This window comes from Nesoenas mayeri (genome assembly GCF_963082525.1).
Source record: "Nesoenas mayeri genome assembly, chromosome: 3".
In the NCBI taxonomy this organism is placed as follows: Eukaryota; Metazoa; Chordata; class Aves; order Columbiformes; family Columbidae; genus Nesoenas; species Nesoenas mayeri.
In genome coordinates, this window is record NC_137544.1 from 12,309,484 (window position 1) to 12,328,993 (window position 19,510).

The 19,510-nt window shown below is 37.2% G+C and overlaps 1 protein-coding gene across 1 annotated transcript; it reads right to left on the bottom strand.

The window, feature by feature from the left end:
* Positions 1-1,272: 1,272 nt before the first annotated feature.
* Positions 1,273-19,510, bottom strand: GEN1 (GEN1 Holliday junction 5' flap endonuclease). The gene is made up of 15 exons (XM_080342914.1): positions 19,384-19,510; positions 18,551-18,813; positions 15,514-15,711; positions 13,566-13,752; positions 12,400-12,576; positions 10,627-10,737; positions 8,663-8,736; positions 8,040-8,131; positions 7,095-7,245; positions 6,941-6,977; positions 6,757-6,837; positions 5,476-5,606; positions 3,661-3,722; positions 2,957-3,100; positions 1,273-2,739 (listed from the first exon to the last, which is right to left on the bottom strand). The coding sequence occupies exons 3-15, from the start codon at positions 15,672-15,674 to the stop codon at positions 1,298-1,300; spliced, it is 2,850 nt and encodes a 949-aa protein (XP_080199040.1). The 5' UTR covers positions 15,675-15,711; positions 18,551-18,813; positions 19,384-19,510; the 3' UTR covers positions 1,273-1,297.

Below are 19,510 nucleotides of genomic sequence, written 5' to 3' on the forward strand. Positions count from 1 at the left end.
TAATACTTCTCTCATTTGGAGAATCAACTATAAAGAAGCTTTCTCCGTCTGCCCACAGAGGAAAATAAGAAACTACCATTTTGGCTAATTACAGATCTATATCTATAGACTACCTATTTCTTCCTTAAACACATCTGGAATTTAGCTTCCTAGCTTTTAAAGCCTTGGTCTTTACAAAGAGGGAATTGACATTTTCATTAAGATATGGATATTCTAATTTTCTATTGTTAACATTATCTATCTTAGTAAGAGTGGCCTTCGTTCTGGCTGGTCCATAGAAAGTTATGAACAGTTAAACACAGGCAAGGAAGCACTTTCTAATGAGCTGGTGAAGACAACTTTTTTTTTTGCCTATGAACAGAGATTGCTTCTATATTAAAGAAGTAGGAAGAACAGCTTCAAAAATGCAATTGGATTCAAGTTCTCCCTTTAATAACAATCATTTACATGGCAATATTCAAATAATCTGCAATAACATCATCATCTGATTTTATCTAACTTAACCTTCATTCTATTACAAGTGAGTGTTAGATCAGATTTCATACCTTCTTTAAGAAAAAAAAAATACCCAAATTATTAATGTTTGATTAAAACAAAAATTTCCTTGAACAATAGATACGACAGCTACAAAACTGGAATATCCTCACATCGCTTACTGCATTATTTGGAAGGTGCACATACTCAAAGAACAGTTTATTACAGGACATGGCAGATTTAAATTCAGCTGCCCTGCAAGGCACATCTGCTGTGTGTCTCTGTCTGGTCCTTCAGTGGTAATCAACACAACCAGCATCCCAGGATCTGAAAACCCATTTTAAAACTAGCAAAATTAAGTTAGCAGAGCAGAATGGAAAATTTCAGTTGGGAAGTAATGTTATCACTTTGTCTTATTAAGAATATCCAACAGCAGTGCAGGCACTATTTTCCCAAGTCTGTTTTCATAAGCAGAAGGACAAATAATTGTACACAAAAATCTCACAATTGTCTGGGGAAAAAAACCCTTATTTCATTAATTAACCTCCCTGCTATATGTATACTACATTCTGATGCTTATGTATCAAGTTCAGAGAGTAATCAAGTCCAGAATAACTGGCACTTGCCTATAATCAGCTATTTGGTACTTTTGCTAACATTATAGCTTCAAACTTTAGCTCCAGTATGCAATTATTTCACATTACTTCTTATTCATCAAAACTGTGCCCATTAAAATTGATAGAGCACACTGCAGAAACTTCAAGAACTCTGTAAGAGCTGAAGGTTCGGAGCTAATTGTTATCATAATCTATTTTAAGGGAACCTAATTGATTTTGATTCTTCCCTTTAGTCTTTCAGACAGGGGAAGGGGACTGTCTGCCCATGCACAAGTCAGGATGGCACTTTTGTCTTGCTGAGTGGGACCAGAGCCTGACCTCTCAAATGGCTGCTCTGGGCTTTGGAAACAATCAACTTCCCCTAGAAAGGAAGGTTTTGGAGATACTTGCAATGACAAACTATTAACAGGTTTTTTAAAACCGGTCGTTTTCTTATTTTCTTTAATTATAAGGGCTGAGTCACTGTTAGTTCTTTTGCTAGTAACAACATTATCCCTTTTCTTTGTAAAACATTTTTTAAACTGACCAGGATTCAGCTGCCTTTTTTTCTGCAGGTTTTTATTTTTGTTCCCATCATCACTGTCTTCACTAGAAGAACATCTGTTCTTGCACACACTCTTTTTAAATGAAGTTTGAGTATAGGCTTTTTCAATGTGACAGCCAGTTACATCTGCTGGTTTTTGAGACACAGGAAACTTTTCACACCCAGGAGGCAACGTCTTTGTTGTTTGCTCACTGAGGGCTAGAGATGTTGAATTGCTTATATTATGGTCGTTTTGCATAATTTCAGCCAGGCTGTCAGCTTTTTTGTACTGATCTTGACAAATGTGCACGCTGGATTCCCTTGCATAGTTTTCTGATAGCACTTTTTTACTTTCCTGTACTAGTTTATTTAACTGACATGAGGAAGAGATATAATCTTTATCAGGATTCAGTGTTGCTTTTGTTTGTTTAAAACATTTCAAAGACTCCATTTGCACCACATCTTCAGACAACGAAGGGTTTGACGGAATGGAAGTCTTCTTAAGTATTCGCTCACTTAAAGACCACTTATGAAGTTGCCCCAAAGCATCATCTGAACTCAAATCATCTGCACTATCAGAATGTTGTTGATCAGACTGCACAGCATCAGAATATTCTGAGCTATTTCTTGCTGCTTCATGACCTAGTGGATGTGAGTGCTTCGTGCATGCAGTTAAGCCAGGTGCTGGATCATGGGCATCACCCCCGTGGGCTGGTAAAGTGCTGAAGAAGGTTCCTTCTGAATCAATACTGCTTAGCTGTCGACCAGCTGTTACAGCAGAAGATGATGATATCCCTGAATTTTTAGTAAACTGTGCTGGCAATATAGATGAGTCAGCCAACATACTCTGTAAGAGCGAGTAATGTGATGTGGTCAGAGGCAGAGCAGCTGCTGATGCTGGCATCTGAACAGTTGTTGTGCAGGAAGCTGCAGCCAACACTGCATCTTCTGATTCAGTATTTCTCTGGTGTATCTGATCTTCTGGAGGAGTTTTTATATCTTCATATCCAGAGTCTTGCACAGGAATAATTCCACATCTAGATTTTAAATTCATTTGAGACAGAAGATCGCTAACTTCATCATACACATTCGATAATTCCTTTTCTTTTGGTCTATCTTTCCTATCTGTAAAAAAATAAAAAGGGCATATCAAAATGGCATATTAACCACAGTTCTGATTTCCTAGTGCTAATGTATAAAATGGTACAATAAAAGCACAAGATCATGCCCTGATCTTGACAAAACATGATATTGCTCAACATTGGGAGGAATGTTGGTTGCTTTTGCTTCTTGTATTCTGGCAAGACCCATAAGTTCACAAGAGATAAGCTTTTGGACTTACTCTTCTTTTTCTTCTTCAGAACTTCTGACTTTTCCATTAGATAACGGGCAACAACATCAGGATAAGCAGCCTGAAACAAGGACTCCTCTTCTACTGTGACTACAAACAACTCCATAGGCTCATCTTCTGCATCAATGTAATGTTCTAAAAGAATTAATGAAAGTTCGTTAGACCTGTACATACACATGTATCAAAGTAGGGAATAAGAAAAACAACAAACAAAATATTTGAGTACAAAAAAGGTATGTAAAAAGGTCAACAGTACAATGTTTGAGATTTAGCTACAAGTAAAGTAGCCTTCTTTCTGCCAGTCTCCTGGTGCAAACAGGTACACTAAAAGATGGAAGTCTGTCAGCATATAGAAAAATTTCTAGCTAGCAAACAGTCACAGCTTTGGCTACATAGTAAGATATAAAATACAGAGTCCAGGTCTTATTAACATGTACCAGAAAAGTACCTGAAGATTGAGACCTTTGCTTTCTAGGTAGATGATTTTTTTTTTTTTGTCTGTAAAGCACAGCTTGTACTTTCAGGATATACGAAATTTGATGCAAATTTTCTACTGCTTTCATAGCACAGTTTCCAATGTCACCCACATTTCATGGCCTCATAATGTTGTCAAACTCTTTTCCTCTTTAAAGCACGCTTTTTTTCTTTTTCTATGAACTGTTTTGTTCTGTAATGTACACAGAAAACAGACCAACCTGGTTTTTGCCACTCAATTTCAAAACAAGGAATTCCATTTTTAATACGTGTCTTGACTATCCTGTGAGAACAAAAAGAAGTCAATTAAATGATTTTGTTTCAAGAGGAAACGAAAAATCAAAGTTATCTAAAGTATTTCAGTACTCTAATTTGTAATGATTCAGAGGCAAAAAAATATTCTTGTAATAGTGAAATTAATACATCTTTTAAAAATACACGGTGTAAGTTATACACTACATTTTTGGGGCTAGATTTGAGAACTGAAAAATTTTTATTTAATGATACAGCTCAGAGGAGCATAACAAGAAATCAAAAAGCTATTCTGTAGCAAACATCTGTAATGCAGACTCCTACAAACAGCAGTTCGACAGCTTCAACTAATGCCACAGAGAAGATTGTTGCCATGTACAGTAATTTTCTGAATGACCAGACAGGGTAATTTACATCTTTTGAATAAAAGCATGAAGGAAAATAAAACATGACCTGAGCAGAGACAGTCAATCTTTATGAGATTTTAAAAAAATATACTATCTATATCCCAGGTTAATAGGTTTCTACATATGAAGAGTCTCCTGCTGAATCATTATTGCATTTAACGTAGAACCTCGTTAAAAGAAATCTAGAGCACTCATGATCGTTTTTTTAAACTTTTGAAATACTCAAAGTGTTACAAACAGAGGATGTAAATTAATTCATTCATCAAGGTAAACCCTGCTAATTTATCTAGCCCACCAATTTAAAAAGCAGTGTCCAATCAGTCTCTCCACTGTTTTGAAAGATAACACTGAAAAGAACAGCTTCTCTGCAAGTAATAATCTAATAGACTACAACCCAGAAGAGATACTATCACACTGCTACTGACTGTCCTTCTGTTCCCCAAAATTAAGGTCTATAAAAATCTTGAACAGCATCAAAGAACACAGAAAAACTACCAACTTTCTTGCAATAGAATCTGGGGAGCAGGAGAAATCTGGGTTTCATTTGGGAAACAACCCTGTCAGATAATAAAGTTAAAAGAAGTCACAATTCCCTTCACATAGTGAAGTTCATATTTTCCAACAGATGTTGTAGATTCTAAAAGTTCACGTAAGTCTAAGAAAATATTAGATCATTAAAAAAAAAACCTTTGAGGGCTGATAGAGTAAGAAGGTACTAATGCTGGCTCAGAAAACCCCTGAGTAACAGAAACCTGGATGGTGAGAAAACATTCTGATGGAAAGCACCACATGCCTATCTTGTTGGTTTTTTTTTTCCTGCATATCCATTTTTAGTAACAGAATACTTGGACATTTTTATATTCCCAAATGCAGCAGTCCTGAATGAAAACATTGTTTTGAGAAGAAGGGGTAGCGGAACAGAGCCATAAAGCAAAGATTTGATCTGACAGTTGGTAGGTCTGATGAGAAATTGGAGACCATGACTGAGTCTGTAGCTACTCATTTCTAAGTCCAGGCTCTCATTTTGAAGCACAGAAGTCAATTAAACTTCTCTTAAGAACCTGAGCAGAGGATCAAACCTGTACTGCTAAAAATCTATGTGCAGATCCAGAGAAACAGAATAGAAACAAAGCATAGGAAGAAGCAGGCATTGTCAGTCAGCATGAAAGGAAACTGCTACCTGTATTACTTCGTGCAGCAGTAGTAGAAGAATTGGTGTACTGATCTAAATTTTTACCTCTATTCAAAATGAGCACAAAGCTTGAAACAGAGGTGGAAGAAAACCATTATATTTCCATAAATAAAAAGAAAAAAACCATGACTTTCAACCAGCAACAGAAGTAAACAGATCAAGTTCAAGAAATCAAGTTATATTACCGTATTGCCTGCAGTTGTTTTGAATCGATGTATCCAGATTTTCTCTGGATCATATCATAATGCGTCAATAGCACTAACAGTTTCTTACAAGCATAATGTTTGGGCCATTCCATCTTCTCAGAAGCAAATATCTGTTAGTATTTAAAAAAAAAAAAATATAACAACCCAAACTTTAAAACTTTCTTATTCTGTTAGATATCACACTTAGACAGCTATGTAGCAGGGACAAAGGACTAAATACTTAAAACATCTAGAATGCTTTTATACATTAGTGTAATGCCTAACATTATCTCACTGCCAAGGGAGGGAACAGTCATCTGTAACAGGGCAGATTGATCAGCTGTCAATAACAAGTCAAGGGACCAGTTGTGCAGTGGCAGCAGCACGGATAAGACAGTTGCTAAACACTTTATCAGCTTCAGATCAGCTATGCAAGGAGCTGTGAAAATTACAGATTAAATAATTCTTAGAAAACAATGCTAACACGCATATATTAACACCCCCTGTCCTCCTCCCCGCCCCCTTCCAAAAGGCAGCTTCACAGAATATTTAGCATTTCTTATATGGACAGAGGAATAAGGTAGATCACTTCTGAGCTTCGTGCACTTTGAATTAAAAGGTCTCTCAACTTGAGAGCTGGCAGTATTGTGCTAAATACAAGCTATCTGTTTCTAGGAAAACATGCAGCATTCCAAATAAAAGCCACTTCTGCTTGTTATATACAGAAATTGGTTATCTCAATACCAAAAAAATAATTGAACAGAAAGTTTAACGTTAAAAAAACAGTCCACAATCATGACTTGCTCTAATACCCAAAGTTACCATCCACACACTGTGTCAGTGTGACGATGAAACAAGTACGAGCTGAAACACAAGTTATATCTGATGTCAATACCTTTACAGAAGGTGGATGAACACAATAAAGATAACATCCCTGAAACATATATTATGCTATACAACAATATAGTACTTTATACACTGTATAGATAATGCAGCTCTAGGCAACACAATCTAGTAATACTAGACAGTGAAAAACAAAACAGTGACAACTGATCTTGTTTCTGAGTTCTCTTTCTTCCACATTTCTACATACCTATTTACATCTATTTTTTTCAGTGTCTTCAGTTTAAAGCTTTCAAAAATAAGGTATATTAAGAAGTTGCTGCAAGATTCTTAATTCTTATTTCCAGTTAAATTACCAATTAAGATCAAAATTATCACAGATGCCTTCTTTACTAACAAAAAACTACAGAGCTGAATATCCAGTGTTTTGTTATATACCTGAAAGGACAATAAATTGGGCCTTTGACATTCTTTTATCTTGATCAATTTATTCTTGTTTACAAGAAATTCTTGGATAACCTTGAGAAAAAACAAAAAAGCCAGTTTAAGAGAGGGCAGAAATCTGAAATTTCAATTAATTGATTAAAAAAAAAGAAGTATCTTTAATAGGCTTGTTTGTTACCTCAGAGAATGGAAAGCCCTCACAACTGTTAGCTTTTCTGCAGGTAAAACAAATGTGTTAGGAAGAGAATACAAACGGGAAAAATGCAGAATTTACATGCTCACCCTGCACATGAATGCAGGGAAAAGCAGTTCAATTTGCAAGACATTCCTACTTTCTGATATTGTCCTCCACTGCACTTGCTTGTTTCGCTCGCTCTAACTGATGCCATTCACAAGGGCAGCAGAATTTGGAGTCACTGGGTTTGCAGTATTTAGTGCTTTCACAGAATTTACATCCACTGTGTTCATGTTCCTTGTAAGAACCTACAGAAGCAGATACACAACGCATGAGGAGAAAAGACATTTCCAAAATCTCCAAATATACAAAGCTAACAGTACAAATATGAAGCTCAGGACACACATGCATCTGACATGACTGGTAGTTTTTAAGCAGATCTGACTGATTTAGCTGTATCTTTATATCTACAGTGAAAACTAGTACAAGCAAGCTTGCATTGTTTTTGAAGACTTTTCCCCCAACGGTTTCAGATCTTATGCTGAAAACTTTATTACCTAAAAACTACAGTAGCAACAAGGCAAATGTATATAATATATTTGAAACAAGATTTTCTCCTCCAAGTGATGGATTTGAATGAGTTCAGTACTGAACTGAGGTTCCTTAAGATTAATTTACTTTTATGAAAACACTGTAGCAAAACTCAGCAATGCTAATGGATTCAGTCCTCATGACCCAAGACCAATTCAGGCAACTAAAGAAATAGTTGCTTGCCAGTACAGCATACTTTCTTTACTCATAGTGTTAAAAGGCAAATATCTGGGATCACACAACAGCATTGTGACAACATTCCATCTGCTATCAACTAGTTTCACATTTCAAGAATGGCAGTTCCCAGCCTCAAAAACATTTATATAAAGATCCATATACATAATATTTAAAATGCAAAGACAGCCCAGAAGCTGAATGACAGGAAAGTAATTTTTAATGCTACTCATAAAAATCACCAAAAACCCAGCTGAACAGAAAAAAGCCCCACCACCCTCCCCCCAAAAAGTAAACAACTAGGCTTAAAAAAAAATTCAACACTTTTCAAACTGACCTGGATGTTGGCACTCAGAGCAGTGAATTACCCTTTTAACAACCAGGGGTGGATTATTATCATACTGAAATTGTTCTTTCCATTGCTCAAATCTAAAAGGATGATATTATAAGCATTAAGAAGCATTTTTAACTTTCATACTTAAAACAGTGAAAAATACACCCTTTGTACTTCTCGGTCATCTACATGGGAAATAGTTTTCCAATCTATGAATTATTTTTTTTTTTTTTTACAGTACACTATATAATTGTTGGATTTCTAGTATTGATACACATACTATCATAACAAACATAGAAAGTATTTGTATTTCATGTCCTGATCCATAACCTAATTAAAAATCAGCAAAAATCTCTTATCAGTCCCTATGATTTCCTTTCCAATATATCAAAATATATCTGCTAGCTCAAGAGCTAGAAGCCAGTTAATGTTTAAAACAATTAAGAAGCCTGCCTAGCAAAACACAAAATTAATTTAGCAAACTAAGTTAGGAATGTGGCAACCTCCCCTACCCCATGCCCTCAGTTAAAGTATTACAATCATTGTCTTGGAGCTGAAGTACATACTAGCAAGTCTTTGAAAAAAAATCAAAGTACTTCAGCATACAACATAAATTTTCATTTTACCTTTGCAGCAAGTTCTGGCCTCGCAAAGCATCAATTAACTTTAAAGCTTGCTCTTTCCCAACTCCTGGAACACCCTATAGGGACAGAAACATGAAACATTATTTAATGACAAACAGAAAGTATTTATGTTTTCATAAATTTGCCTTCATAACATCAATGAGCAGGGACATCTTCAACTGGACCAGGTTGCTCAGAGACCCATCCAGCCTGGACTTGGAGATTCCTTTTCTGCAACCTAGTGTACGGACTGAGATCCAGAACTTTGCTGTAACCCCTAGACACACTGAAGAGTGAAAATCGGCTCAAAACATCCAGAGGAGGCTGCAAAAATGCTTAGAGGAATGGAACATCTCACCTATGAGGAAAGGGTAAGAGAGTTGGGGTTGTTCAGCCTAGAGAAAAGAAGGGTCCATGGAGAGAGGACTTACAACAAAGATGGGGATAGACTTATTAGTCAGGCCTGTAGTAACAGGACAAGGGGCGATGGTTTTAAACTGGCCCAGGTTGCCCAGAGAGGTAGTAGATGCCCCATCCCTGGAGACATTCAAGGCCAGGCTGGACGGGGCTCTGAGCAACCTGACCTGGTTAAATATGACCCTGCTCATTGCAGGGGGGACACTAGATGACCTTCGAAGGTCCGTTCCAACCCAAACTATTCCATGATTTAAAACACACACACTGCTTTTGCAGTTCCATTCAAAACCAATTAGAAATTCTCATTGGACTGCAGATATACACTCAGGTAGAGTCAGACACTCAGCTTCTGCAAGGGACACACCATTTTGATATATATTCAAAGTAAGCACAATTATAGAGTATTATTCCCTTTTATCTGTTCTGTCAATCCCCATTCCCAATGCACTCCCATGATTAAGCTTTCCTTAGAAGTTTCTATCTTTATCCACTTTGCTGGGCTGCAGTAATCCAGAAGACCTATCTGACAGAACATAATCACATCGCTTAAGGACTATGCAAGAACTTGGCATGCCAGGAACTGTGAGTTCCATTACAATAACCACTGATTAGCCACTGTTTTTGTTTGTTAGGTTTCTTTGTCTTTTTTTTTTTTTTTTTACTCCTTGTCTCTTTATACATTTATTTTGTAATGATAATAATAAACAGCTCTTTAAAGATTCCTATAACAGAGGCCAGTCTTTCAGAAAAGATAAAATAATTAGAGCTATTTGCTCTTTCAGCAGTATCAGTGGTTTAAAAGGATAGTTTTATCAAATTGGAACACGATGATTTAAGAATAACCAGATATCCACTGTAAGCCTGAATGGGAGCAACTGTTGCCTGAAGTCATTGTATGATGAACTGTATGAAAATCAAGTTTAATCTCACTTCCTTTCCATTTCAAAGAGCTATTACAACAGCTTCTGTTCAAAGTCTCAAAAAAAATTCAGGAGCTTACAGGAAAAAAAAAAAAAAAGTGAAGTAGAAATCAGCAAGATTCCTCTCACTTCATTCATTAGGCAAAGTTCCAAATAGATGACTTCTGCTTCTTCATAAATCATATATTTATAAATGACAAAACTAAAAAGGGATACATCCGAACTGCATCCAGAACTGGTATTACTAATAAATACAGTTCAAAACCATCACTACAAAGCTGTTCTTCTAATTTTCCACAGCTCCTCTGCCAGGGATGTACTTATACGTGAATGGTTACAAAGCATCCTCACACCTTTGCTCAATGTAATTAACACCTCAACTTTTGTTTTCACCTCCACTATAGAAGAAATCTGGAATAATACATAAGTTTTGAAAAGATTAATGTTCACAAACCATTTTTATTATCTCTAAACCTTCACAAACAAAATTTACAGCAACTTCTTCAACTAAATCTCACTAACCATGCATTGCATACAGTTTTGCCAGCATGCACACATCTCCCTTGATGTGGTTCATTGCTTTTGAGACAGCATAAGTACCTAATAAAAAAAAAAATATATGTTGCCTACCTTTGGAAGATAATCACAACCCAGAAGAACAGCTAGCCCAATCAAAGACTCTCTGTCACAACCAAGCTTCTCCTTAATAGAGGACATTGTGTAACAGTCAAGATACGGATCCTGCAAGAGAAATTTATTGCACACATCATTTCTGTAACATCGGGGAAGGAACTGCTCTGAGTCACATTCAGCTGTGATTGCTTACCCACACCTATTCACCCACATGTGCAGGAAACGGGTCTATCCCATAAGAGGGGTCTTATAGCAAAAAATGAGTGGCAATTAAAATTTATAATGTTATGCCTGGACATTACATGAATAACTGCAGTTCTGCAGTTTCATGTATGAGCACCAACTGTTGAAAGAAACTAAAATAAGGCAAGAAGTGTTTTTATTGTTCACTACCTGTAGGAAAAAGTGTGGCAAAATTACAATTATCCAGTACTAGTGGCTGTGCAAGTCATCTCAGGAACTGTAGTTTTTAAAATCCATGTAAACACGTTAATGTGCTACTCAAGTAAAAAAAGGAAAAAAAAAATAAATTGAAATGTCACCTAGCACATTACACATCAGCTAAAGGAAAACCTGAAGCTTTGAAGGGTAGAGGGACTCAAATGTAACAACATAAAATCAAGATTAACATGAATCAAAACATAGGACACTGCCCCCTCATCCCCAAAAGACAAAACAAAACAAAAACACAAAATAACCAACAAACCAAACAAACAAAAAAGCAAAATCACACAAGCCAACAACCCCAAATAATCCAGTTTTCTGAAACTGACACTCCTGACAGACACGCACTCACAGAAATTATTTTGACTTAGATGCTTAACAAAGTACACCTGAAAGATTCAGGCTGCTTTCATTCTTGTTGATAAATGACAAAGAAGTCGAATGAAAGAAAAGAACCAGGTCAAGACAGAACCCAAACACAGTGTCATCAGAGCAAATAATCTGTCATCAACTTTATTATTTTTTTAAAGTTAATTGTTCATACTACTTTTTTTCTGTTCTATTGATATTCTCCTATTACTGAAGTATTTTCTCAGCAAGTCTTTCAGATTAATATTATTTAAAATTCCAACTCAAATATAAATTTTTCTCCACTGTCTTCTTAGAGTCGCAAGACAGAACATTCATAGCTTTCTCTGATTTATAGAGAAAGTATAAATTATGGAAATTTAGCATTGCCTTTCACCAGTTCTGGAAAACTGCAGTCCCAACAAGTGAACGCTTCAGCTCAAGGTCATAAATTGATTTATTTTTTTTTTAACAATTGCAACAATTGACTATGATACAGATGTATAATCCCTACCCTATTCATGTTCAATTGGAGACTAATAGTATTAATTGTAAGTATATTCATAATAAGACAAACCTGTAAGATACAAGTGTGTGAACACTGGTATTAGACCCAGGAGGCTGACCACTCTCATACGCCCTAATGGTAAATTAGTCAAATTCTCCACAGTAGAGGAGGAAAAGGGGTGAAAAGAAAAAAAGCTTGCTACTTAGCTTTATATTACACATTACAGGACACTACAGAGACCATAAAACCGTAAGTGTTCTTTAATTCAGTAGTTTTGCTCTCACATCCAGTACATGGATTGCCAGTGAAACAAACAAAATGTTCCTGTTTTAAATGTACTATTTTTAACAAACTCAACTACTAGAGAGTAAGTGTGATAATACCTAAGTAATTGTTTCACGTCCCTTCTTTCGATTCACATTTTTGGGAAGAGTCTAAAGAGAAGGTAAGAACACAATGAGGGACATCACCTTTGCATTCATAGCAAAGTTCCTATAAACTGTTTGAGCTCCATATAAAAAGACATCTCCATCATTGGTAATGCAGCCATCAACATGTCCTTTTGCATTTAGGTAGGCACACATCGCCTCTGCTTCCCCAGCTGCTTGAACCCAAGGAATACCTAAACACTCCAGCAGTTCCAGACACTAGAAGAAAAAAATCCAAAAGGAACGAGATTGAATTAGATCCACTTACTAGCACATATTTTCCAGACACAAGTGTACACAAAAACTGCTACTGTTGCACTGCTCATAGAACACTACATCAATACAAATACTGCTTTAGGAAAAATATTGTTTTCCGTAACAGTCAAAAGAAACATCCAACTAAAAGCAATGTAGTAGTTACAGGACTTGAACACAGCACGATTAAAGGTTACTCCTTCACAAAAATCTCTACACTTCAAATAGGATATTTAGGATGTTTTCAAAAGAGGAGTAACAAAAGAATATCCACCTTTGTGAAGCATCCTTGTTTACTCAAGCAGTAATACTGGGCTAGCACAGCCATCTTTCAACAGACACCAGATTCCCCTTAGAATGTCAAGCATGAAAGTACAGTACTGTCAACGTAGTAAGACTGGACCACAGTACAAGACATACTGATATATACTCAAAAATTCTGTTTTCTGAAATTTGTAAGTAGTATATATTCCAGATTTTTTTAAGAATAAAACATTGATACATTCAATCTACTGAAGCCATGAGCATCTATAAATTCTGTGTAACCCCTCAAAAATATGCTAACTTAGTTTACATAGGTACGCAACACATTCCTATTTTCACGTAAACCCTAATCTAAGGGAGGAAAAGGTATCAATACTAACACTACTAAAGAACAAGGAAGTTGAATTTCTGTAACGAACAGTTACGGCTATGGCTCACTATGACATGACATGCACAGGAACACATCAAACAGAAAAACTATTCTAACTGACATTGTCCCTCTTTTGCAACCACAGTTAGCAGATGCTCTCAGGCACAATTTCAAAGGCATGTGTTCCCTCAAAACTCAAAATACTGTTGAAATTTGGTGTGTAGAAGACTATCAATTCTCCCAAGTTCTTGTATTTAATTTGGTTAAGACTTCTTCCTATCACATTTAAAATACTGAAACAGAGCCCTCAATTACTCACCTCTTTTAACATGGCTTTAAATAAAGATCTCCCTGTTCTTGAAGCTCCAACTTTCTTTGAAGGTCCATAGCGCATCTCATTCCTCTTACTCATGGTGTCTGCTTTCAACTTGGGGGCCTCTCCTTCCATGACGAATACTAGTTTAATTCCCATTGATGTTAAGAAAGAGATCCGAAAAAATAGGTTTCTGCAACAAAGCAAGGTGATAAGCTGCAGAATTAGTGAAGCCTGATTTCTTCAGATGTTGTACTTCTATCCCTCAGCCTACCTCAGGAACAATCTTAGCTTTCTCTCCACCTTTTACGAACCTTTTATCTATATCCCTGGGTTTGGTTGAAGTTGTTTTACTATGAACTCGCAATAGCTTTACAAAATTCCCAAGAAAATAACACGTAAAGACAAGAAAGATTTTTTGGGGGTATAAAGATGTAAGCAAATTTAAAAGGCTTAATAAAAAAAAAAAATTCAATATCCAAAGTCTGCTTCCAAACACATAACCACATTGATTCTTTTATATCAAATTTTAATTCCAAATTATCAATACAGGTACATCGGATTCTGAAGTGACTGAATGCTGCGGTATTAGACAGACTCATAGATATCATTGCCATGCCAACTAATTTCATATGCAAACCAGCATCACTGAAGAGTGGAATTTTGCAAGTGAGCAATAACTATTTGGTCTGTAACAGTAAGAGTAGTAGCATCAGAGAGTATACGCTTCCTCCAGGAATTCCAGGATCAATCTTTCAAAAAGAGTAGACCAAACATTCATATCTCTTTGATTGACATGGAAAAAACATTACCCTAGTTTTGATTTTGCACATTTGCTATTGGTAATAACGGAGAAGCTGCTCTTTAGACACTAGTTCTATTTACACAAATGATATAAAAATCAGTCACTTAAATTGTTTTGCTAAGTATTTTAGAGTAACTGGTTGTAATTTTGAACTGCCTGAAAACATTTATTTTTTTGGTAGAAATCTGTCCATCCCTTTGCCTTGCTTTGGAAAGACAGCATAAGAGATCTGGACTGATATTTTTCACTCCACTGCATACAGGACATCCTATCAGAGGGAAGTAATGATTTCAGTCACGCTTCAAGTTCTGTAGCCAATAATCTATTTGGGGTCATAAGCATAACATTTTAAGAAATTATTTTCAGAAGATGCTTGTATTTCATATCAGATGAATTCCACAGAAGCCATAGGAATGTCTAGCAGCAGTTAGTAACTTGGTATTCTTAAGTTAACCAAAGCAGATTTACCAAAATTTGTATATATATTTTCATTTTTGTCAGTGCCATTTGCAGAAAACAGTGCTTTGAAACTACAGCTGCTAATATTTGGTCATCCTTGAAGTAGGTGATTCATTTAAATTAAAAATATACATATTCTTCAAGGTGGCTCATAAGCCTGAAGAATGACTTTAAAATATTCAATTCAACATGGGGTCTAACTAGAATGTTAATTTATAAGCCAGACTGTGCTAGAGCATGCATAACTCTCAGTATGTTCTGACTTCACAAGCATCCAAACTTCTGTGATAAATAGTTGTAACTCCTATGTTACCTTCCATCACACAGCCTCAGAAACATTTAGGAATTAGCACATTGATTTGTGTTCCTTGATAATCTGTATATCACCACGCCATAATACAGTAAGACGAACATGGTTCTGCTTATATCTATCTCATCCTTATCTACAGCTGAGGCCCCAAGACAAGGCAAGCTGGGCTCACAAACTGTTTGCACCCAGGCATGAAGTTGAATTCAGCCAATATGACTGAGCCCTCACCTCAAACTTTTACATGTGTAGCACAAGTGATAACAACAGAATCAAAACAGTCAAATGAATTTCGAAGGTAGTCTTAAATTTGGCACAAGTATCATACCTAAATTATACAGCTCCAAGACTTTTGGCTGCAACAATTTATACGGATACCATACCTCAGGTGTGGCTTGGTAACTACTCCAATCATCTTTTTAACGGTCTGTGCTTCACAAACCCAGAGACTGAGATCAACAGCAAGTGTTTTTCCTTTGAGGCTGCTCAAGCTGATTGATTGTCTCACAGGCTCAAGGATTTGCCACAGATTGGTCACTCCCATTGTTGCAGCTTCTTTGTTGTGAAAGTGAAGGTTTTAGCTGTGAAGACCAAGCAAAATAAAATGCTTTCAGAATATTAAGCATGACATATTATGAACGTGAGGTTCAGAATATATTTAGTCATTGCCAGTTTTATGAGCCAAGAACACTTGCAATCAAGCCAAGTGTGTAGTGACTCCAGTTCACAGGTGGTTTATTACTATTTATTACTATTTATTACTATTACTATTACTATTATTTATTACTATTTATTGCTTTCTTGGACTGTATATTTCCATTACTAGTAGCCTGAATGTAAATGAAAAAAAACCTCAGCTGGCAGGCGGGAAATGATCATTCATTTCCAAGACTCACATGTCCCATACACAAATATAAAACAAGCTTTATTTAAAAACAAAGAAAAAACACACCTCTTGAGGGAATTGCTTCCTGATCTGAAGTGGCAGAGTTAAACACTAACATGTTTTGGTTCAAATAGAAAAGGCTTAAAGCTATTTGAGGAATATTTACAATGAACAGAGAACTTAAACTTTACTTAGTGTTCCAAAATGATTTATGGGTCAACTGCCACAGATTCTGGCCTGGAAAATTCAAATTGAACTTCAGGGAAAAAAAATGACAGAAGACACTGCAGCACTGGTTGCCCTGAGGTTGCAGATCTCCACTATTGGATATTTTCAACATCCAGCCAGCATACTGTCTTAGTGGTTTAATCCTGTACTGGTAGAAGTCCCCCTCTGAGTAGAGATCGGCCCTGACGATCTCCAGAGGTCCCTTCCAACAAACATTTCAACATGTATGACACTATGATGGCAGAAATATGCCAGTGTGTATGCTTTCACTATTTTAATTTCAGTATTGTGTGACGGGCACTACTTATAACAGACACCAGCTGAAAACATATACTATATTTCCTTGTCTCGTATTTAACTTATAAAACTCTACCATTATCATATGTTATTTTCTTTATTTTCTTGTTCTCTTTTTCATTTTTCTTCTGGTTTTCATGCCTTGTCACTTCTACACAAGGCATCTAGCATGTACTTTGCTTTTCCTCTTCACAATACCAATCTATTCCTGCACTGTCTTCTTGTACAAAGTTTGCCTCATGTTCATTTCTCTATGTTTCCCTCTTCTCCCTCAATAGTAGAAGATTAAAGAAAAATAAAATAAAATCTAGCATGTTTTGTATTTCTTTTTTCTGAAACTACTGTACACTCTGAAAAAATGTAACTCTCCTTTGAATAAACATGACTAGATGAGCGAGCTACCTGTGCTCCGGCACCTGTGCAAGGCACACGAGGATCTATGACACCTGCAGCCTCTGCTGAACTGGGCCATGTTAAATTTCGCAGTCTTCCCCAGTAACACCACCACAGTCTGATGCATTGTTTTATACTCTAGAACTGGTTTAAAGCAAGGCAGCTAAGCAGTAATACATTATTTCTGCCACTGCAGGAATTCCAGGCTGTTTTCAAACAAGTTCTCACATTAAGATTTACTTTCCACAGAAATCATGTTTCTCAAATTTGTTTGTTTACTTCATTAATTCAACCTGATTTTAGTTGCACCCATACAGGGCATCATGTATTGCTTTAGACATTGTTATACGTTAAGCATATGAAAATCAGTTCAAAATATAATAAAGCATGCAAACACATGGCATAACTTCTTGAAGTCCAGGATGAACAATTTCTCTGATGCACAAGGCATCAAAACCTCCTCAAAACAGAACTATGACATTCAGCTTCTGGGGGGTTTAACAAGAGAACAGCTATCAAAACACAAAACAAAACAAAACAAAGGAGATTTGTTTTTTGATGTTATAATTTGGTTCCTGCCAGTTTGCAACAATACAAATTAAAAAAAACCAAACAACTGTGTTCATTGGCTTCTAAACATTGTTATGGAATGTCACATGGTACTTAATTAACAGGAAAGAAAAATACACTACAAACACTTAACAATCCATAAGATTACAAATACTAGAGAATGAAGAAATATTAAAAAAAATGAAAATTACCAAAAAACTCTTTTTTTTTTTATTATGAGATAATAAAGTCCTATTATTTGAAAGACAGTTTTCCTTATCCTCATTCAACATATAAGGCTGAGTTACAAAAGTCTGTGAGACTTACCAGCCTGTGCTTTTCTGAGCATATTCTGTAAAATATTTAGATCTGGGTCCTATATACAAACAAATCTACTACTTTTAATAGGAGTGACTTGTCTACTCAGATTTTCTTTAGGAGCTTCGGTCATCACAAGCCTTCAATCTACTTAGAAACATGGTAACTTCCAAAGAAGGGAGACTGAGCCTGATTTTTTTCATATACTTAGAAATCACTGAAGGCATCATGTTATTATAAGATCACTGTCAGGAAATATAACCTAAAAAAAATCCTCACAAAACCTTTTCAGTTTCTCATTGGTCCAGTATGTACTACGGCTATATAGCTTCTATATTTTATAAATCGTGTATTAAGACTATACAAGGTCTACAAGGTTTTTTACATGCCAGAAAACATAGCCAATTACTTGAAAACAACTACAGAAAACATTTAATGCTGAAGTTTAGTTCATAAAGTTATGCTTTCACCCATTGCTGAGGTAGGCCAAGCATACACTTTATGTCTGAAACAGAGGTCTCTAAAGTAAGAAAAATTAAAAAAAAAGCCGACAGCAGGCTTTTAAGAACTTTCCCACTCCCTCCCCCCAATACCCCAGGACCTGGCACAGCTTTACCAATAAACCTGAGCACCTGAAGCTCAGCAGTGATGTGCTTCAGCATTTACAGATTCCCCCTCAAACACCTATGCGTCCCGTCCCCGCCAATCAGACGAAAACAAAACCGAGAAATCGCCAGAAAACAAAATACCAAGTGGCGCAGGCATCTGGAGTTACAGGCATTCAAAACTCCCGCCTTGACGGGAGCCGGCGATCGAACGCACCGCACGGACGGGGGCGGAGGATTCCCCGGCCCGCTGCGGGACGAACCGCATCTGCTACCACAGGATGGTCATTTTTGTCACTGGCACGATTGTGGCTTCTGCCAGCATTTTCCCAGATTGTCCCAAATGCAGACAAAGTGTCAGGAATTGCCAGGAAGCATTCACGGAAAGTAGTCTGGAGGCAGACACCCTGTCGCGGAAGATAAAAAGCATTCAAGGGTACAGACGCAGACTGTGATATTCCAGCTGGCTTCAGTACCAGGGAACAACCTTACTTAATACTTAAATAAGTGATGCCTTAGGGCAACAGAAGGACTGCACGGAGAAGTACGAGGATTGCCTATAAACGGACACATGCTGGAGTATTACATCCAGTTCTTGTTTCCTCATTTCACAAAGGAGATAAAAACCTCATAGGATGTGGAAGAGAGGCACAGAAATTATAAGAAACCTTGGACAACAGCCTTGCAGTGAGAGATTAAAGGGGTCTAGTCTGCTGAGTTTAATAAAACTATCTAGTGATGATATCAGTGACCACAACATGCATGTATCACCCCGCTCAGGGCTCCGGAACCTCCTCTCCCGCAGCGCTCCCCCTGCCCGCCCGCCAGCGGAGGCCCGCGGAGCCCAGCCCGTGGCGCCCTGAGGTTCCCCACACCTCCGCAGGGAACACGGCTCACACGCTGCGGGGAAAGGGGGGAAGAAGCGCGGCCGAACAAGACACGAGCCGGTCTCCAGCCAAGCGTTAGTAGAGACTTACGCCCCAGTTCGAGCCCCGAGCGAGCCCAGCCGCTGACTCCCGCGGCCCCCACAGCGGAGAAGAGGGGCAGGAAGAGCCCCCGGGTCCGCTCACCCCCACTTCGCCCCGCGCACCGCCCCGGCGGCAG